Source organism: Cynocephalus volans, chromosome 14 (genome assembly GCF_027409185.1).
Source record: "Cynocephalus volans isolate mCynVol1 chromosome 14, mCynVol1.pri, whole genome shotgun sequence".
NCBI lineage: Eukaryota > Metazoa > Chordata > Mammalia > Dermoptera > Cynocephalidae > Cynocephalus > Cynocephalus volans.
In genome coordinates this window covers 96693456-96715714 of record NC_084473.1, presented here as the reverse complement: position 1 = coordinate 96715714, position 22259 = coordinate 96693456, and the positions used below count along the sequence as shown (strand labels likewise).

At 38.9% G+C, this 22259-nt stretch overlaps 1 protein-coding gene across 2 annotated transcripts in view; it reads right to left on the bottom strand.

Moving 5' to 3' along the window:
• The window catches only part of TMEM131 (transmembrane protein 131), a 211733-nt gene that overhangs the window by 38648 nt on the left and 150826 nt on the right, over positions 1 to 22259 (bottom strand). For both annotated transcript variants that reach the window (XM_063077862.1, XM_063077861.1), the window contains exons 16-31: positions 22003 to 22113; positions 21781 to 21915; positions 20054 to 20158; positions 18643 to 18729; positions 15517 to 15669; positions 15344 to 15419; positions 15043 to 15160; positions 12848 to 12986; positions 12625 to 12734; positions 12092 to 12158; positions 5930 to 6081; positions 5406 to 5548; positions 4781 to 4967; positions 3507 to 3692; positions 2592 to 2750; positions 1686 to 2284 (exon numbers count right to left, since the gene is read on the bottom strand). In XM_063077862.1, coding sequence (XP_062933932.1) covers positions 1686 to 2284; positions 2592 to 2750; positions 3507 to 3692; positions 4781 to 4967; positions 5406 to 5548; positions 5930 to 6081; positions 12092 to 12158; positions 12625 to 12734; positions 12848 to 12986; positions 15043 to 15160; positions 15344 to 15419; positions 15517 to 15669; positions 18643 to 18729; positions 20054 to 20158; positions 21781 to 21915; positions 22003 to 22113 — 2527 coding nt within the window. The remainder of the gene's footprint in view (positions 1 to 1685; positions 2285 to 2591; positions 2751 to 3506; positions 3693 to 4780; positions 4968 to 5405; positions 5549 to 5929; positions 6082 to 12091; positions 12159 to 12624; positions 12735 to 12847; positions 12987 to 15042; positions 15161 to 15343; positions 15420 to 15516; positions 15670 to 18642; positions 18730 to 20053; positions 20159 to 21780; positions 21916 to 22002; positions 22114 to 22259) is intronic.

The window sequence follows — 22259 nt, the reverse complement described above, 5'->3', positions numbered from 1 at the left end:
TATTTTACTCATGCCCTCAACACGGAGAAAACACATTATGTAACTTGATCTAATATAAAAATGTTTAGGCATTCACTTAATATTACTATAAAAATCACCCTGAAATATGTACGTTCTATTAGTAATGGGTTAACCAACAAAGGATTTCTGTAGAAGTTAATAAATAACATTGAAGACATTTTACTGTTTTACAAATCCAAATACATGTAATTCAAAGAGGATTCAATATAGCTAGTCTTCATATCACAGGGACTAAGAATTCTCTAAAGGAAAACAACTAGGCTCTGGGGTGGCAGGTTTCTTTCTTCTGGCCTCTTAGGGCTTCCAAACGCCCTGTTCCCTGTGAAAACTGAAGGCAAAGACTCCTTGGCGAGTCAGTGAGGGAGGTACTTCATAGGCTTGGGATAATGTACATTAGCACAGCTGCCACAGGAGAAAAAGGAAGACAAAAAAGTTCAGGCCGTAAATGGATAAAACTGAAATACAACCAGAGGCCATTTACTGATTTTTTTCATTTTGATTTTGGAAGTTAGGAATTAGTACGCAGATGTTTAGGACAGCTCCCAATGATCCCCATCTCCTGGTATTTATGCCCTCAAGAAATGCTCTCTCCTGATGTGTGAGCTGGTCCATACACTAATGAGCAGAATACTACAGAACTGACGGGATGCCACTTCCACGATTAGGTCATGGAAAACTGTGACTTCCATCCTGTTAGCTAGCCTCTGCTCTTCCTCTCTCGCTTGCTCATTCTGGTAAAGCAAACTGCTATGCCGTGAGCTGCCCCATGCAGAGGAACCATGACAGGCCTCTGGCAACCGCAAGCAAGGAACTGCGACCCCCAGTCCAACAGCCCGTGAAGAACGAAATCCTTCCATTATCCACCTGCAGTTGAACCTTAAGATGACTTCGGCCCTGGCTGACACCTTGCTTGCAGTCTTGTGATGGCCAGAGGACCCAGCTAAGCTGCACCCATATTCCTGACCCTCAGACACTGAGATTAAATGTCAGTGCTTTAAGCCACTAGATTTTGGGGTAATCTGTTACCCGGAAATAGAATATGCAGAACTCTAAAGCAGGAGTTGGCAGTTTTTTTGTGAAGGGCTAAAGAGTAAATATTTTCAGCTTTGTGGGCCATATTTTCTCCACTGCAGCTACTTTACTCTGTGGTCACAGTATGAAAGCAGCCATAGACTATATGTAAACAAACAGGTATGCTGTGTTCCAACGAAACTTCATTTGTAAAAATAGGTGGCAATTTGGCCTTCTGGCTGTAGTTTGCCAACCCTTGCTCTAGGTTGTGCAGAAATCCTATTTTTGAGTTAAAAGGCAGATGAGCTCCATTTTACTACTCTGTTCAAAATTATTTTAACAATTAAAAAAAGCTCAACCTCTCACAATAACAAAATAATCACAGGCAGAAGAAAAGGAAAACAGATGTTCAATAAAGTTCTAATTTTGGTAAGTAATCTAAGAAATGCAAATATATCTTTTATGACAAATGGACACCCCTATTTGCATTTTGATGAAAAAGTTGAAGTCCAACACTGGAGATAAATTTGCACCAGAAGAACGCTTACTGAGTTAGCTGTTCACCACAACCACAAGCACAACACAGCTCCTCAAACACACACTGGCTTTCCCCTCACTCGTCCTCTTTTCTGATAGTGGGAAAAGACGATTACCTTTGCTTTTTGACAGTGGCGATGGAGGCTGCTCTGTAAACACTTCTAGGGGTGGGGAGTCATGGTGGTCAAAGTCTTTGTCCATGGCTTCTATGAGACTGGTGATGTCTGAGTCCTCTGAGCTGTGCCTTGTGCTGCTGGCACGTTCTGGGTGGGAAGGGTGCACAAGGGGGGCGGGAGACAGCCTTCCGGGCTGTGGCTCCTGGTGCTGAGGCACTGATGGTGGTGGTGGAGGCTGAGAAGGCTGCTCCAGCGGGCTGTGGATGTGGTGCTGGCTGCTGTGCTGATTCTGTTTTGCCCCTTTGGACTTTCTGCCCACTGCATGACCCTGGGTCACTGCATTTGAATCTAAGACAAGGGGGCTTGTTTTGCTAGCAGACTGTGAGGAAGCTGCTTGTGCAGAAGTCCTGCTAGAGGTACTTGAACTGTTTTTGGCTCTGACATTTTCCATGTCAGCTGAGTTTCTATTGCTGTGACTGCTGTGTGGGTGAACCAACGGGCCACACTGCCTATGACTCCCTACGCTGGGTCGGGATGACGAACCGCCTGCTCCACAGAACCCTCTACTGTGACTGGGATCACAGCTGAGTGTGTTCAAGCTGAAAAAAGGACCAATTGCAGATCAGTAAAGAGCAGCCTACAAAAGCTAATATTAAAACATTTTCATTTCATCAGGACAGACGTCCCAAATATGAACTACTCTAGGAAAAAACAGCAAGAAAGAGGGATAATTTCTACAACTCTCTAGGCTTTGTTCTATTAAGTAATTATGACATGGTATTATTAAGTAACTAGAACTAAGACTTTTTACCCTGTGCAAAAATGAAAAGAAACTTATTTTTTCTTGTATTTACATCAGCCAACTCTATGTATACTAGAGAATTTATTGCTAGCACATGAACATACTTTCCTTCAGATGAAATACCAACGATTCTCCTGAGATCGAATGGCCTTCCCACATCAAAGGGTGGGTTTGAGGCCTCAAAGGACAGTCGCCTTCGAAATGGCTCCCAAATTCCTTGAGCTTCCAAATAGGCTGTTCCAATTACCAAAAGAAACAGTGCACTGCAGGGGTACAAAAGTTGGAGAATCAGGAATTGGTAGAAGAGCAACAAAATCTGATATTAAAGGCAGAGTTTCTGGGTAAAGTATACTATGAAGTCTGTGACAATTTTTAATGGACAAGACAAAACAGTGTTATGAATAAAAGTTTGCCCACCAATTTTTATAAAATGCCGTCTTACATGGAGGCTTTATAATTCTTTGTATCAGAAGAGACACTTAGAGTACAATTTTTTTTTTTAACCAAGAAGAATTTTAGTTTCAACTGTCTGGGCCAACTCTTTCCTTTAAAGGATGTATGAGGTAACTATGTAAATTAATTCAGAGGTGAGTAGAGCTGATTTTCAAAACATGTAAAGAAATGTATTGAAAAAAGATAAGGATGCTGAGGGCTTAAAAAAATATTTCTAGTCAGTTTCATGATGCTTCCGTACTATTCAAGAAGAGTATACTATTATGTTGAGTAAATTCTAGATGTCCAAATCAAGTAAATTTACCTGGTAAATTATGTGTTTTTTTCTTTAAGAAATTAACATGTATTTAATTTGAATAACAAATTTCAAAGGTAAGAAAGATATTGTTTATCATACGCCCCCCAAGAAGGGTTCAGTTCTAACTGTTCCCAGCAGTGTGCAAGTTTGATGAAGGCAGACAGTTCCGTTTGTTCCGGCACTTAGAACAGTGACTGGCATATAGTGGGTACTCATTACCAGTGTCAAATGACAAATGAGTATCAGCCTCGAAAGAAGACAAAAGTACCTCATTATTCCTGAGATGATGATGTACAGGGCCAGTTCCCAGTTGGGTCTGGGCAGGGCTTCTGCACAGGTTGCTAACATATGGTACGGAAGGGAAGCATTCAATATAAATACAAATTCAGAGCCACTGGTCGTTACAAACTTCAGTTCACGAATAATTCTAGAAGCTGTGAAATCAGGAGTAAACCTACAAAAGAAGGATGGCAGTAAGGCTAAGTTTTAAAAATACATAACAGCAGTTTAAATGTAATACCAGTCCCACACACCCACGAAATATAACACAGAATTTGAGTTTGTCACTTTTATACAACTTCTTCATTTTAAAATGAAGAAAGTATTGTCTCATGAGGCTAAAAACAGGCACAACTACAATCTGTGGACAACTGGAGAAATTACATTAAAAATAATACATAAAAGAATTACATAAAAGCAATCAGCTTCCCATAACTATTACTTCAGAAAGTGGTCTCTGAGTTTCTTTCCATTCCCCCTCCTTTCTCCTTCATCTAAATAACCCACATGCTTCTCCCAGGCTACATTCCCAATAATGCCTTTTTTTTTTTTTTTAAACCACCCTAGTCCTAGAGATTGTTTCATCCTCTCCTATGGTATTGCTTATTATCACAATTATTTTATTTTTATTTTTTGCTAACTGTATGCACCTTGAGGAAAGGTGCCTTATTCCTCACTGATCTTCACATATCCAGCATTATGCCTTGCATGTAGTGACGTAGCTACTTCTTAAGTAAATATCCATTGGGGATCACGAAATTATTATTCAATTAAGGGGATAGATATTATATTTTATTACATAAACTTTGCAACATAAGTTATCAATTGACTTAAAATATGCTGCAACTATTAATGATATAGGCATAAAAATGGTCTTCTGACCAAAATACTACATATTCTTATACTGTACAACATGGAAAAACTACACATGTATGATACAAGTCTCTGTTCTGTTGCTGAGACACTGTAAATTTATACCAACATCTTATGCTTTAATGCAACCCTGAAAATAATTTTCAGATTGGTTTCTAGGATTATCTGATCCACTTTGGAGATAGAGGAAGTTTTACAACTTCTAAAACAAAGATATGAAGCAATATCTTAGCCAAAGATTAAATGAGAAAAAAACCAAATACATTTGTAAACAAAGACCTTTCTTTTGGTAAATATAAGAACATATCTTTGTACAGAGTTTGAACAACTTTAGCATGAAAAGTTTGTGAGAAGCTAGTGATTCACTATACCTTACAGGAAAATACTTACAATATGATTATGTCTCTAGAGGCGTTGGCACTTAGTGCAAACTCTTGACAATTAACAACTTTAAAGCCATATCCCTCACATGAGTATCCACTGATTTCAATTGTTTCTATGTGGATTTGAAGCTGTCCTGTATTCTCTACTTTAAATGTTCTTTTCAGCGTGAAATTTGGTTCCCTTAGTTTCAAACCTGAAGGAAAAAAAATCAGGAATGATGATAACTCCTGTCACATGTCCAAATGATAAATACATTATTCACAAACTATTTGATGCCAGAGATTATGAGCCACGCCCATGCCAAAGAGAGCAGCTGTTCCCCAGATTTCATCAGGAAGTACTCCACTTTGACATGTCATTTCAGATGGCAGAGTCTTATTATTTTTACTCTATGAAAAGTTTTACTTTTCTAAGCTAAGGCATGCAATGAATATTGATACTTTAATCTTTTAATCTTTAATCCACATCAAACAACCCTGAAAGCAAGACCTGGTATTGCCTTAAAATCTTAATCATTCATCACTAATATACATGCGTGCACATATAGAAATACTGTTCTTGTTTTTGGAATAATTTACTGTTGAATGTAAATGCTGAGATTTGTGCCCTTGGAACTGGTAGGAATACTCACTATCTGTACAATCTTTTAACAAGGCTTCTGTGATTTTAAAACGTAAGGAACTTCCTGGACCCGGAAGCTTGCCTGCCACCCTCAAGTTCTCAGTTGTCCCTTGTCCTTGGACCATCACAGCATCCATCACGGTCAGGTTATTTCTATACGTGAACAAAATTTACAGATTTTTCTCCATTAAATTTGCACAATCTTTTGATCTATAATTTCTACTGCTATTTCATAAACTACCACAAAGGAGTGAATACACTGAATTTAAGGGTGAAAATTCACACTTTAAGAATTTAAAAATACACAGAGAAGAGCAAGAGTCGCACATGGTACAGGAAGATACTATTCATGTTTTAGAGCTATAAACTTAATAACAAATATAGGTTTCATTAGGTGTGGGGTATATACATGTACTGGACAAAGTGAAAACCCTATTTCATAAATTAGACATGTGAACTCATCTTGAAACGAATCAAGTAAGGACTTCTATATAAATACTAAAAATCAATCCATCCCTATATTGCAGAACCTACCTGATTATGATTAGTGAAGAAACAGTTCTGTTGTGAATTGGAGTAAACTTTACTTTGACAGATTTCTTTTCTCCAGGTTTTAAAATAAGGTTTAAAATTAAATGTCGAGAGAGGCCCTCTGTAAATCCTGTTGAACTCTGCAGGGGATGAGCCTTGAATCATTAAGTAAACAAACAGGGACTCATTAACAGATTATCTAAAAAAATGTTTCCCCCTTTACCTCATCTAGAGCCCAGTATACTTTCTTGAATTGATTGAACACATAAACAATTTTATCCTTCATAATTAGACACCGGTTAGCTGGCAAGCATAGCTGGGCAACCAGTGATGAGACTTCACATTCTGCATTAAATCCAAAAGGTACTTTGTTCCTCAGGTCAATGAAGTCTTCGTGTTTACGCAAGGCACTTGTTTTTTTTTGCACGTAGATCTTGTTTTATTTTGAAATATAAGACACATACAGAAAAAGACACAAACCTAAGATACATAGCTTGATGCTTCAGCACAAAGCAAACACTTGTGGATCCAAGACCCAGAACCCCCAGGTCCTCCTGATGCCGACCCCAGTCACTGCTTGTCCCACTCCTCTCCTCTGAAGGGTCCTCAGTTTGCAGCACACTTTTTATTTGTAAAAACATTTCCAATTCATATCAATGTCTCCTTGAATTTTAGTTTGAAAGGTATGTACATAATTAGTGTTTCATGAAGGCTTGACAATATGAAGTTTAAAGCATAGCTTAGTTTAATATTCAAAACATAACTTTTGATGGCCAGTTACAAATAGGTTTAAAAGTCATTTTAATTTTTATTTAAAAAATCAAAGTTCACACATAAGGATATGCTGTTCTGATTTTTAAGCAACATTAAGTTTAAGCTTTTTTGAAGAAAGGATTGGCAACACTTGGCTACAAATGACCATGGCTCTTCCTGGATCTTTTCAAATATAGAGAGTGAATTTTGTATCATTTTCTACTCCCCTAGGCATGGTAAGGCCTACTATGTACAGATCTACCTACTTGTATTAGCATGATACTACAAATATAACTTACAGTCAACAGACTTTATTTTTATTTTTATTTTTTTTCCTTTATTTATTTATTTATTTATTTATTTATTTTTGTCTTTTTCGTGACTGGCACTCAGCCAGTGAGTGCACCGGCCATTCCTATATAGGATCCGAACCCGCGGCGGGAGCGTTGCCACGCTCCCAGCGCCGCACTCTCCCGAGTGCGCCATGGGCTCGGCCCAGTCAACAGACTTTATAAAGCACACTATTCCTTAACTCTTCCTTTTGAGGTAAATATATATTTTTTCCTACATCTAACACTCCTGTCAAAGTCTCCTAGGACAAAATATTCCAACTGCTCCAAAATGGTTGATGAATAAGTTCCCTTGTAAATAAACTATTCTGAGTAATTGATGAATACAATATTATACTATACATATGAGGGTACTTCAAAAAGTTCATGGAAAAATGGAAATAAAAGATAATATGAATCTTTCCATGAACCTTTTGAAGACCCCCTCATATATTCCCAAACACCACCTATTTTTTTATTTTTTTCAATTTATTTAGAGTTCCAGTCAAGATGACAGAATAGACGGTCCCCAGTGTCACTCTCTCCCATAAATCAACCAATTTACAACTATAAAAATGTAATGTCAGCCATGCTGCGGCCACTGGAGCTCAGGGGGGGAGGAGGAGAGACCTATGGAGTTCATGAAGGCCGGAGAAACCACGATGAGACAGAGAATAAACTGCTCTGAGTGTTTCAGGCTGTGGCTGCTTTAAGGCTGGAGCTGCTGAGTGCATGGAGCAGGAGCCGGCAGAAGCCGGCAGAAGCTGCAGCTGTGCCCTTCAGATGGAGTTACTTGGAGGTGGCAGGTGAAAAGAGGGCCTTGGTGGCCCCCAAGACAGCGAGATCTCTACTAGGGTTCCCGTGGACCCACGCAGAAATGAGGAGCCAGAACAGCTGAAAAAGGGGAGCCATTCAGAGGCCAGTGAGTGGGAAGTGTTTAGAGCACAGGCTGTAGGGGAGATGGGCCCACTGGGAGAGAACACTGGGACACAGCAAGGACAGTCGATCTGCCCCCCAATCAGCACAGGACCACTGAGAGAAGACTGGTAGGGAATGTAGAATTGCATGGGGTGCAGTTTGATGAAAAAACTCAGGCTCAGATCAGAGTTTCTTCATAACCCAGGTATACCCAGTGTCTGGAGAGCCCGAAGTACCTATAAGGTCAACCATTAAACCCTGAGCTGCACAAAAAGCCTTCCCTAGGGAAACAGCAGCAAAACGGCAATTTAACTCAACCACACAGCTCAAGTACTGGTTCCCACAGGAAGTTCCCCAGTTTTAGAAGTAAGCAAAAGACAAGAACTTAGTTCTGGCCCAGACACACCACCAGCACCTTGAGGCCCATCCCCATGCCCACAACCACTCACACTGCCAGTGCCCTGGGGTCCACCCGGGAAAATGAGGCTTAGAGCTGGGGACCGGACCTTACTCCCACATCCAGCCTTACCACCAGGGCCTCGGGGCCCTGCCCAGGGACCCGAGGCATGAAGCCAGAGACTGGACCCCCTTCCCACAACCAGGCACACTGTGCCAGCACCTCGGGGCCTGCTCCGGGACTCAAGGCATGGAGAAGGGGACCAGACACCCCCACCCACAACCAGGCACACTGCCAGCACCTTGGGGCCCTACCCAAGGGCCCAGGGCTGGAGTCAGGGACTGGACCCCCCCTTTCCATAACCAGGCATACCACCAGGGTCTTGGGGTCCTGTCCAGGGACCCAAGGTCTGGAGCCGGAGACTGGATCCACCTCCCACAACCTGGCACACTGCACCAGCACCTTGGGACCCGCCCGGGGTCCCGAGGCATGGAGCCAGAGACCGGACACTCCCCACAACTAGGCATACTGCCAGCACAAAGGAGAATGCCAAAAACATCACCTCCATGTAGGTGGCCCACCATAGCCACCACAATAACAATGGCTGCTGCGAAAGCAGCTAGATGCCACAACCACAACGCAGATTGTCCGCCAGCCAATGGAGTGCATTGACACAAGGAGAGTCACCAACAGAGATAAAGAAAAGAAGAGGATGTCTCTTTCCACAAAGCCCATTTCAGAGTGACAGAAGAAGCATCTGCTCTGTGATAATATTGGGGGACCTGATCACACCTCTCAGCATTGGACAGATCATCTAGGCAACAAATTAACAGAGTAACCATTATTCTTTCAGAAGGAGAGAAGAAATCTAGGGTAATTAGAGGGGGGTAGGGGGAAGGGAGAGGTGGATGGTGAGAGATTGGACAAGGGACATAAAGAATAATTATGATTTGTAACAATATATATGCTAGTAATTTGATTTGATCAACATATCTCAATGTTAAACCCCCAAAATTTGCATAATCAATTTTGATTAAAAAATAAATAAAATAAAATCTAAAAAAAAAAAAAATTATTATTTTTTAACATTCAAAGATGTTGTTGTGGAGCAGTGGGAGTAGCAGGTGGAATGGGAGTAGGGAAATGGAGGTGGAGGGGCACAGCTGGCCTGGCTGCAGGGGGCGGGGTGTGTGGCTGAGGCCCGTGGGCTCCCCCAACTCTGGCTCAGGAGCCTGGGGGGGTTCTGGTGGTGGCTCAGTCATAGCTGGGATGGATGTGAATGTTGATAGCTGGGCTGGATGTGAATGTTAGAGGGGCATGGCTGGGGTCCTTGGCCCCACCCCACCCTGGCTCATGGGCCTGTGGGGCTTCCGGTGGCAGGTCAGTTATCGCTGGGCAGACTTTGAGTGGCTCCTTTTTTCAGTTGTCTGTGGTCCCTCACTCCTACGTGGGTCCACGGGAACCCTGTCAATACTCTTGCTGGCCTGGGGTCTACCAAGCCCCCCTCTCCCCTGCAGTCTCCTAGCAACTTCACACAAAGGGCACAGCTGTGGTTTTTGCAAGCTCTTGCTCTATGTGCTCACCAGGGCCAGCCTTGAAATGGCCGGGGCTTGAAATGGTCAGAGCAGTCCCTTCTTTTTCTCATTGCAGCTTCTCTCACCTTGATGAACTCCATAGGTCTCTCCTCCTCTTCCACTGAGCTCTAGCAGCCCCAGCTTGGCAGTCATTCCTTTTTTAATAGTTGTAAATTGGCTGATTGCGGGAGAATGATGCTGGGGATGGTCTATTCTACCATCTTGATTCTCTTTCCACTACCTACTTTAAACTTCGATGATTTGGGAAACATTTCAGGATGCTGTGGTGCCTTCAGGATACCATTAAGGGCCTCAATAATTTTATAGTGGTGGTTCTCAGAGTGACCCAGGGACCCCTAGGGATCTCAGAGATCCTTTCAGGATATCTAAGATATCAAAACTATTTTCATAATGATATCGATAGATGCTATTTGCCTTTTTCACTGTGTTGACATCTGCACTGCTGGTCAGCAAAAGCAATGGAGAGTAAAACTGCTGACCCCTTAGCTTGACTCAAGGCAGTGATATCAAACTTGCCTAGTAGCCATTGTATTCTTCACTCCCATATATGTCTCGTTAAAATAAAGTCTTTGATGAGGCAGTAATACTCGTATATACTAATTTTAGTACATCTCCACCCTGGAGCGTGTCCTTTTAATATTCTGTGTGATAAGATGGGAACTATGCATAAAGCACTCCTACAGCCTACCATGTTGTCTTGAAAAGCTAGCTGCTTTTTTCATGGAACACCACTTATATCTGAAAGGATGACTGACAATTAATCCATGGTTATTTAGACTTGGGTATTTAGCAGAAATTTTCATGAAAATAAGTAAGTCTGTCCTTTTAAGAAAGACAACAGAAGTATTTTGTTGTCAATGATAATATTCAAGCTTCTGAGCAAAATTTAGAAGTTTGGATAACTGTATTCACCCACCCCCATGAGCTTGACAACTTCCCAATACTTAAAGAATTTCCATATTAATAATTTTTTAGATATTGAATAGTGAATTGTGTCAACATTTGTAAGGTCTGCATATCTCAGTGAACCAATATTTTCCAAATGACCGATGTATGGAGTCTAAAAAGGCAATTAAGATACTCCTCCTTCTTCCAATTACATGTGTATCAGGTCACATTTTTATTATATACTTCAACCAAAACAATATCACAAGAGACTGAATGCAGAAGCAGATATGAGAATTTACTTGTCTATTAAGTCAAAGAGCCGTTAAAGAGATTTGCAAACATGAAAAACAACCTCTTCTTCTTGCAAAATAACTGTGCTTAAAAAAAAAATATAGCTAGTTTTTACCTTTTATGTTATCTATGTTAAATAGAACAGGTTTATTATTAAGATCTCTCAGTTTTAATTTCTTTTTTTTTTTTTTCCCTGACCAGTAAGGGGATTGCAACGCTCTGCATGGTGCGGTCTGCACCACGCTCGCCCGGTGAGCACACCGGCCATCCCTACATAGGATCCGAACCCGCGGCCTCAGCGCTACCAGCGCCACACTCTCCCGAGTGAGCCACGGGGCCGGCCCTCTCAGTTTTAATTTCTAATGTGACAAAATATTGATAGATGTAACCCACCTAAATCAGAAACCTCTGAGATTCTTAATAATTTTAAGACTAAAGGAGTCCTGACACCAAATATTTTGAGAACCACTGCTCTACAGCATTATAGAGAATAGTTTGGTTCCTAGAACAAACCAGTTTACGTACACATTTATTAATTCAAGATTACCTATTGAGTGAAAACCATGCATACTATTGTGCTAAGTATGAATACAACCAGTCATGGGTCTGGCATTCATGGAGCTTATAATTTTATTAGAAAGTATCCAGAAAGATAATTTAAATGACTGAGCTAACATTTTGCTGCTTAATAAAAACAAATTATGTATTAGTATTTACCTCATCTACATATTCTCAGAATTTCTGGTAGCTTTTATTACAAACCTTCATGAGTTTAATGTTTAATGTCCACAAATAGGAACCTTTGACTCAATGTGGCTCACCTTGACCTAAGTCCCGGTTTCCATGCCTCTAAAATAATTACTAGACTGTTCTGACTTCTTCAGTAACTTGTCCTTCAGCCAAATTTAAGGATAGCCAATAGTTTTCTTTCACATTTGCACTGATCATGTTATACAATTCTTTCTTTGAAATAGCATGAAGTGTGAATACTTACACTGTTTCTGAAGACTTGGAATTCTAGAGTTCTCAAATCTATCTTTGCCACCTTACTCAAGTTAAACCTAAAATTAAAAAATGTACATATATTTCTTCATAAACAGCATCATAATTAAAAGGTTCATACAGCAATTTATCAAGTTTGTACTTTATTTGCAAGTTATCTTTTGGCAGATTTTGAGATCAATATTTACCAGATTAATAGTTTTCAAAAAATTAAAGGCTACAACTTGTAATTAATATTTTTTTTTCTATTTTAAACTAAAATATTTGAAAGGTTACACCTGCTTTCTTAATAAATTTTTTTGGGGGGAGACCCACATTACTTTTTCAAGCTTTAAATTGCAAGTTTTTCTAGATGCTTAACATAATAGCAACCTTTCTCCTCAGAACCATCTCTCAACTTTAATTATAGATCCCATATCTCTCAGTCAAACCTATTACTGTATGAGCTACAATAAAGTTTTAAATTTGTAAAATAATAATTCAATACTATATATAAACATTTTGATTACCTACAGTAATGCTTACCTTGATACTAACTTATCAACAAAGACTGAAGGGTTGGAATATAAGGCCAGAGGAACAAACTGAATATAGACAGGAACATCTGCAGGATTTTCTAAAGTAATCTCTTCTTCCTTAAACAAAGTAATAAAGCATTAAATGGAAGATTTCTACAGTTAAAAGTAAGAGTAGATACTTTAAACTCTATTATGTATTTCCATAAACTGACCTCACTTTGAATACTTACTGAAGAGCAGTTGGTATTAGTAAGTGCAAATTTCAAGTGTCGGGGTGAGCTAAGGATGGAAGGCCAGGAGAGCTCAGCAGTGATTTTTGACACTATATTTTTTTGAAGGTCTGTATTTACTTCAAATATAGCATTCAATCTAGAAAAATAATTTGTAAGGCACAGTTTCAAAATGAAATACTTGAGTTTTCTGAATACAAGAAATTCTATTAGGCTTAGGTACTTGACAAATTTTATTCTGGCCCTGAGAAACCACAGGTTTATTCACTCTAATATTTTACTATGCTTTTAATGCTATATGAAGATGTCTCTATTTTGGCACAAACAGCTACCAAAATATCACTGATCATCTGTATTGTTTTTGTACTGAATATGTAAAGGATGGCAAATCTTAGGAATAGTATTAATGCAATCCTGTTAGTTTTCAAAAGCCTTTTTAAAGTATAAATTCAGTAAGAAAAGCTGGACTATATTAGATAATATATTTAGAAAAGGCAGGAACATATACAGATAACAGATGATGCTATGGGGATCCTAAAGGACCTCACATCCCTAGGGAAAAGATCTAGACACCAACATCAGGGTGCTAAGACTATTTTCAGGAGAACTGATGAGAAGGCAGTGCATTCTTGGCATTCTACCTTGATATAAAAACAAAACAAAATCCTCACATGCAATATAGGTGTCAGTTGCAGAGGTAAAACATATGAGGTTTTTTTGCAGATATCTGTGAAGCTTTCAGCAATATTCAGGACCTCATTTGAGTGTTTGCAAGCCAGTTGTTTAGAACTTAGAATACATTCCCCAAGGAAACAATATAAATGAGCTAAGGTCCCTGGGACCAAACATTAAAGCTCATTTTAACCCTTAACACTACTGAATTATGGTATTCTAATTTTTTTTTTTTTTTTTTTTTAAGAATGGTATTCTAATATTGGTAAGAGTACAGGTTTTATAAGACTAGTAGCAGAAATTCTCTATAACACCCGCACTGACAAGGGAACAACGCAAACACAGGAGCAGGGAGAATGCACATTCACTGCACAGCCAGGACATGGTGGCACAGGGCAGACAGGAGCCCAGGTCTCGGGGGGGCGGGGGGGCAGGGTAGAGAGGAAGGCAGGTGTCTTGGTGGGCAGGAGGTGATGAGGTTCTCTGGCAGCTGAGCCCACAGCAGCACTACAAGGTATTTTTTCATAACTGGACTTTACAATGTCTGCACTTTACAATGTCCACTGTGGAAATATAGGGTATTTTTATATTTCCCTATACATATAAAACTCTTCTTTAAGAGAGTTTTAATTAGTGTTCTCTTAGCAAGTCCCATTAGAAGAAGCCTCTTTGTACTCATTTTAACCATTTTAAAGTAAAGATTTAACTTTCTCTTGCCTTAAGAGAACTTTTCACAGCAGATAGTTCAGAAAAACCCTCATATTCCATCGTTAATGGTTTGAGAGTTTTATAGTAGTCTTAAATTGGAATATCTTGATACTGACAAATATATTCCAAATTAGCCCATTGAGAAGAGCAGTTTTCATCAGTTGCCATATTATTGTTATTCTTCTAAAGTACGTAAGAAGACCAAATTTTTATTCTACCAAATGAATACTGTACATCTTTGCTTCTGAATCCACGTGCAGTACTGATCTGTTATTAATACATTTTCTACCTGCCAAAGACACATTAAGGTGCCCATCTGAACCGGGCCCTGTGTGTCCCCCAACAGCTCAGTACTTGGAAAGGGAGGAGGTAGTTCTTTTCACAATGAGCAAATACACACTGAGTTCCTCCTGTGGATGTAAACCTAGAAAATGTTTTCCTTGCCTTTTACAGAGGTCGGTGGTAAGTGAAATCTTTCTTATGTAAATGGCCATCGAAGGTGAATACTTTAGTCACATTCTACATCCTATTTAAAGACAACTTCAAATAGTTTATTTGATTTTAACACAGTATCCAAAGCACTGGAGAAGAGAAAAATGGTACTTTGTATACTTTTGAGCAATATACAATTAAAATAGCAATTTAAGATGTCTTACTAATGTAATGACTTTCTAAACATTAGGCATATTTCCTTAGTTACAAAGAAGTAAAATAACCTAATATAAGAACAACATCTAGAAAGTAATATCAACTGAGACATTTCAAACTTGTAAAGAGAGCTAAAATACTTAAATAAAGCAAAAACACTCACTCACCTATGACCTGAATTTTCCTTTATTCCCATCCACCCTTTGAACAGGCTTTGGTGCAAATCCCAGTCAGCATCCCACATATCCTCCTGCATGGCTATACCAGGCTGCACTTTGGGTTCCACTAAAACAAGGAAACATATATTATGACATACTCAGCCCTGCCTCTATTCCCACTTCTCAATTTTCCTTCAAACAATTTCATACAGTAGCAAGAGACAGGGATGGACTTTAAAAGTAGCAGCTTTTTTTTAAAGAATATTTTCAGGGGAGTGAAGTCATGAGAGAGAACAGCAAGATAACTTACATTTGGATAGAAAAGGCAAGCCAACATAGCAATGATCCCCACACTGCAGTCCAGGATCAAAATAAATGTTTGCAATCTATAAAGAGGCACAGGAGAACCATGAATCCCAAATCCACAGAAGGTCACAATAAAATATTAATGAATGGGAATTCTCAAATATAACATTTTCAAACCTTTGATTTTTTTCCTGGCTCCAAGTCTTCCTTATTGCCTCGTAATCGTCTATAGTAAAATCGCACATCTTCTGACAAAGATCTTATTTGTTGTATCTTTACCTTCTGTGAGAAGGAATTCATAATATTTAAACTTTGATGAACTATCTTCCCCTGAAGAAAGAAAGAAAACAAACAAATTTGCATGTGCTCAGATTTTGTTAAGATCACTCACTCTAGAGCTGGCAAGCATATTTCTAGGAAACCAAAGCCCAAAAGATATTAGAATTTTCATCAGTTGATAATCTCTAAATTAAGAGCCACCCCCCCAACCCTCCCCCCAAAAAACCACTTTGTTGTTGTTGTTGTTATGGCATGTTACAGAAAAATTAGAATGACAAATTTTTGCAATCTTGTGAAAATGAATTAAAGTAAAAATGTTCACAGTTAAAATATTGAAGATGCCAACAAAGGCATAAACCAAGTTAGCTCTACAGAAAGGGGATGGTCACTTTCAGTTTGCTAAGTTAGGCTTGTTTACACCAAGGCAAGGCTGCCCCGGAACAACTGTATTCAAAAATCTAAAGCCAAACAAAACAAAAGAAAATCAGATTTTTTTCCTTAGAATAAAGTCTTATTTATTAAAAAAAAAAAAAAAAATCACTTGTGGCATCAAAGAGAAATTAGACATCCTTAAAAAGTATACATCATCAAGTATCTTAGTAAACAGCATACAACTTAAATTATTAAATAACCAATGACTGCTCTTACCAGCTGCAAACTTCTCCATATGATAAGCTACCAAATTTTAAATAAAATGATCTAAATAATCTTCAATAAGAACCATATTATAATCTTCTACTTTTTTTTGGTTGAATATAGAATTTTATCTTTTTGTACACTGGATTGCGATCCATTTGAAGAAGCTCTAAAATGATTAAACCCACTTTTCTAATATTTGGTATTAATATTACATACAGGATTAAAAGAATGCACAGGAAAAAGAGGTGTGTGTGGGTGATGCTGAGACCAATACTCCCTGTTTACAGCTGATTGAGAATAAAACACACGAGAAAGACACGGGCGGGGGAGGCTGCTGCTGTGATGGAGAACATCAGAGTGGGGCTGGACAGTGCTGCCTTCCAGTCCGCAGGACCTCGCGTACCTGTCGTAACTCCTTCCCTTGTGCCCTGTCTCTCAGGGGTGTGGTGGGGGTTCAAAAGTGGTAACAGATACAAAAGTTCCTTTTGTAATTCTATTCAAGTATTAAGTATTAAACTACAAGTTATTTGAAATTATTTTGAGGTAATTTATTTGGAGGTAATTGATTTATTCTGAGGTACCGTTTCCGTCAGTCACCTCTAGTACTGTATTCTCCACCTGCTAGAGATTTTACAGAACTGGGTAATATAAAGTTAATACATCATTCCAAGCATGTGGCGGGTCCTTTAAGTCATCAGCAAATATCTGAAAACTTCCTCTGAAGCACTTCAAAACCAACACCTTGTTTTATACAGATGCCTTCTTATTTACTCCATCCATGGCCTTTTCACTGTGTCATCTGTGTCTTTAGGGAACTGTTCACTTCTAGGATTTATGCAGAGACTGAGGCAATCACTGATTGAGAAGGTAACTGAAGGAAGGAACAAGGTTCTTATGGACAAATAAAGTCAAGAGTTCAGTACAGTCAGTACAAAGTAGAATGAAAGGAAGACAAATATTGAATTAAGACAACATAAACGTGTTGACCTATTAATTGAAAATTTATATTTTTAAGGAGATGCGTTTTGAATTTAGATTTTATTGTATACAACCTTAGGATTTTGCAGTGTCTTGTTTCTCCTAACCCAGCGTGCCTCCTGTCACAGGATAAGAGAGCTTCTACATTTGCCCCAGTACGTGCAGAACTGACTACCACCATCCTGCAAAAGACGGTGACTTCTGCTGGCTCTCCCCTTTCTTTTCTCCTTGTTCTCCAGCTTCAAACTCTAAGTCGCATTTTTGACTCCTCTAGGTACCCCCACTTGCTTTGATCTGTATGACCTCATCAGGATATTCAAGCACAGTTCGAATGATTAATCTGAAATGTCTCTGGCCTACGTTCCCTATCATCATTCTGTTCCTTCATCCATCTATTATCGACTAAGTGCCTGCTATTGGGGATAAATGATCTCTCACCCCTTTCCCAGTGGGTCTCAGGGTCTCACAGGGGAGACCAACCTATAAGAAAATATTTACAGCACAAGGTTTGGCACAAGAAAGGTAATTTCAAAGTGCTCTAGGATCACACATGAAACAACCGGTACTGATTGTCTAGAAGAGTCAAGAAACCTTTAGAGAAGAGATGATGATGGAATTGGACCTTGAAAGATGTGAGGGAGTTCTCTGAAGGGAGAAGAGGGGAAAGGACATTCAAGGCGGAAAAACAGCAAAGGCTTGAAGGCACCAAAGGCTTTACTGTCTCTGCCACAGCTTCAAGCGTCTCTCCTCCCTTTCCACGTGGACCCTGGTCAGTCTCGGGGCTGGCCTCCCGACACCCTCCCTAGGGTCCTGTACTTTCTCCTGCCAGAGAGCCAGTCTTTAAAGCCTGGCTCTGATGCTATCAAGCCTCTGCTCAAAAACTTTGGATTCCCATGGATTTAAATGTGTTTGATTTTTTCATGCTAACACCCAAACACACCATACCGTCTTCTCTCTTAACACTTCTCTCCATTCTTGCCGAACTGGACAGCTCACTACTGCCTGAACCTACTTCAGACTTCACTGCCTCCTTGTCTTTGTCAAGGTGGTTCCCTGGCCCTGAATGCAAGTTCTTGCCAGAAGAAATGCTAAGCCATCTCATAAGGCACCTTCATCGAGGAGATGTGCATCTCCTTCACACCACTTTATTTCTACCCTTCTTAGGGCAATTTCTAAACTCTTCACATCAATGACCCATGGGTCCATTTCCCATTCTAGACGGAAAACTTTTTGTGGGAAGGGACTGTAACTCTTTATATCTTCTAAAGAACTTGGTACAATGTCTTACTTTATAATGAATAACTAATAAAAAATAATTGACTTTACTATTGAATTCTAGGAACACGGAAGTAAAGGAAAGGAGAAAAATTAGTCAAAAAAAAAAAAAGTGCAAATTAACTGTCTTACTGGAAAGGAAGGTGGAAGAACCATATGCTTAGGGAAGCAGGTCAGTGAACCCACTGCAATCACAGCCTTCACAGGAATCGTTAGGATCTGTGGAGTGAAGAAGCAGACCATAATGAAATAAGTGTTTAAGTCTTATATTGATATTGACAACTATTGCATTATTTTTTGAAGTTAAAAAAACCTCATCTTGGGACTTACATTGGTAATAACCAACTCAAAATCAATATTAAAATTACCCACTGATGCTGTTTAATCTGTCCAATGTACTCCATCAAATATAATGAAATACAATAAATCTCTATGTAGCTCTCAGTAATTCAATGAAAACATAATAAACAAGGCTAAACAACGGGGAACAAATAGAGACAGAGTTTTCAAAATACAAGTATTCTGAAGATTATTAACTTAAAAAGGAAAGTCAAATTGTACTCCTAAAACAATGTATGAAAAATCTAGCACTTTCTAGAGTTATATCGCTCTCTATTTTTTGTATATAGAAATAAACATCAACCTAATTTTAAAAAATGAGCTGAACGCTATAGAGTTAGAATCCCAGCTCATATTCCATTAGTAACTCAGAAAGATACTTCTTTAGGATATTTTCTCTTAATTCTTATTTTTATCCATATTAACAAAAATTTGCCTTAATTCTGAAATGTATTTATTTCTACCATGAGTGATAAACATGAATTCCTCATTTGGGGAGTTAATCTGACATACTCCCAACAAATCATTTTGGCCAACTCTTTTTATTTTGCAATTAGATTTCTTTCATGTGGGATTTATGTGTGCTGAAAACACCTAGGAGGACAAGGGTAGCAGCTTGTTGAATTTATCAGTGCTTGACTTCCCAAAGAGCTTTAGAGCTTTAGGTTTGGCAGAAATATATCCATTCAAAATCTTACTGAATGCAACATAAACCCCACAAAGAGTCTTTAAAAAGCTCAATGATTTTCTTTCTTCCTTTTACTCAGAATGACTCATGTAAGTATACACGTGAGAACTCAAATTAGGCATGATTTCCTGATTTTATTCCTCCTTTTTGGAAATGTTACACAGGAGGATATTTAAGATTGCAGAAAGAATCAGGTATCTAACTCAGGAAATTCAATTAGGCTCTGTGTAATGCTATAACCATCTGTAAGCAGGTTTCTAATAGAGCATTTCTAAATGTGCTAAAGGCATTTTCCTGAAGTTGATTTTTTAGTTAGGACGTTTGGGTTTCATAAGAAAACCATGAGCTAATGAACACCAATCTTCTGTAAACTATTCTCAAAAGCTCAGTTTTCAAGGCATGAAACTAGTAGACTGTAACTTTATGAGTAAACTTAATTTTCTGTCTCTATAAAAAAAAAAAAGGACTGAAATATTCAGAGAAACCCCATTGACATAAATCCCTATATGCCCTTACCTCATAGTCTGTTGTGATCTGTATGGCTCCATCATGAATCCCTTCTAGTTTTTTTGCAGTAAGTTTGACTCTGAACACTGCAAAATAGCCTGAAGCTAATATTACCTGTATGTAGTAGAAATGACATCATCCATTAGCCTTACTAGATGAAGTTTCCTATCAAAATGGAAATGAAGGCTATAGTGATAAACCGACTTCCTATTCCTAACACATACCAGTACGACTCCGAATTACTGTATGAGCATGTACAAATATCTCAGAGTAGTGGCTATCCCTTGATCTTTATCTATTACACTTATTCCAGGGGCCCCCAAGAAAGCTGGCTCCAGAAACAGCAGTCAGACTTGCAGCTGCCTGGCTGGCGAAGGGTATTGTCCTCTTGCTAGGGTAGCTCCTCACTCACCACCCATGGGCCTCTATGGCCAAAGCGGGTGAGGGCTGGCATGGAGGGACAGAGCCTTCCACCATCCTTCAGCACCAGTGGGGCACACATGCACACACAGTTGGTTCTGCTTCAAGTTCTGAATGTAACTCTGCAACATTAACAGTCAGGTCTTCAGAGCAGCTGAGACTGGGTTATGTGAAAATATCAAACCTATGGCATTCCAATCTCTGCGCCTAAGGACATTTGCTTTTCCTTTAGTAAAACTGCCCCAAGAAGTTCTATCCTTATCTGCAGATGAGATATGTTATGTTCCTTCTACTATTTTCTCGGTAGGTATAAACTCCGAGTTCCCTTTGTAGTAGTGGTGATGGCTGACACTGATACATGGTCTTCTCTTGGTCAGGGCTCTCTCACAACCAACTGTATATGTTTATAAGACAGAGTAAAAGTACGTGGGCAGATTCACACAGGGATCAAATAATATTTGCCTCACTGAACTCTTTTCTAATCAGTTCAGAAAACTGGCCAGAAATATACTGTATAATGAAAAATACTTTCTACCAATGTTCAGGTCTATCTTTTTTTCCAGTAAACTAAAATGAATACAGGGTTAGTTAAGGACCCATGGTGATTTCTCCTGTAAAGACACTTGTATTCCAAAAGGTTTAAATTTAAATTGGCTTGTTACAGAACTTTTTATGACAAGGTAGAACTTAACCCTTTGGGTTTCAGTGCCCCCATGATAAAAGGAGAGGGCTGAAATACATTACCTATAAGGCCCTTTCAAAACCAAATAACCATTCGTAGTGGATTAGATTACGTCCGCCCAAAACTCACTGAAGCTTGAATTGTGTCCCCCAAGTTTCATGTATTAGAAACTTGGCCCCTACTGCTAGAGGGGTGGGAAATTCTATTATGGTAATTGAAAGGTGGAGCCTTAAAGAGGTGATTAGACTGCAGGACCGTGCAGTAGTGAATGGATTAATAATGGTGGTCAGGGCGTGGTTCTGAGGGCTATAAAAAGAGTGAATGAGAAGCTCTTTCTCTCTCACTCTCTCTGCTTCCACCATCTTGCACTGTGAGACCCCTGGGTCGCTGTCACCACCACCAGATGGACTTAAAGCCTTCCCAGCCTCAGGGACTGTAAGCAATAAATTTCATTTTCTTACAAATTACCCAAGTTCCATGTATTTTGTTATAAGCAAGAGAAATGGACTAAAACACCATTGCTATTATAAATAACATAAAAATATTAGCTGAGGTATGCAGCATAGCAACGGTCTTTTATGTGTGGTTTAGACATCCTTCTTAGTTTAAGGAAAAAATAAGAAAGTTTACTTACTGATGACTGGTCTGATAAAGAGGATTTTTCCAACTCTGGAAGGCTTGAAATTATTGTAGACCTATTGCCTCTTTCTGTAGCTACAAGTTCTATTGATAAACCATCTCCTATGATATGCCAACTTTTTATAGCCAACTTAAAAAAGAGAAAAATATGAAAGTGATTATACCAACACAACCATAAAACCCTAAATGTGATTTAGAATCAAAAGATTTTTTTTACCTCAATTGGATTGCTGTTTATAATTGCAAATAAAATATTACTTGCTTCTGTAGCACTGAGTACCCCAAAATCTATGAAACGTTCCTCTATTTTGGGGGGCAATACAAAGTACTAGAAAGATATAAAAGAACCAGATTAAACATAAAATCATATTTATGTAACAGAACGTTATCAAGAGAAAGTAACTATATTGAGATATACTCGTTTCTATATTTCATGTATATATACATATATACACACATATATAAAATATACTG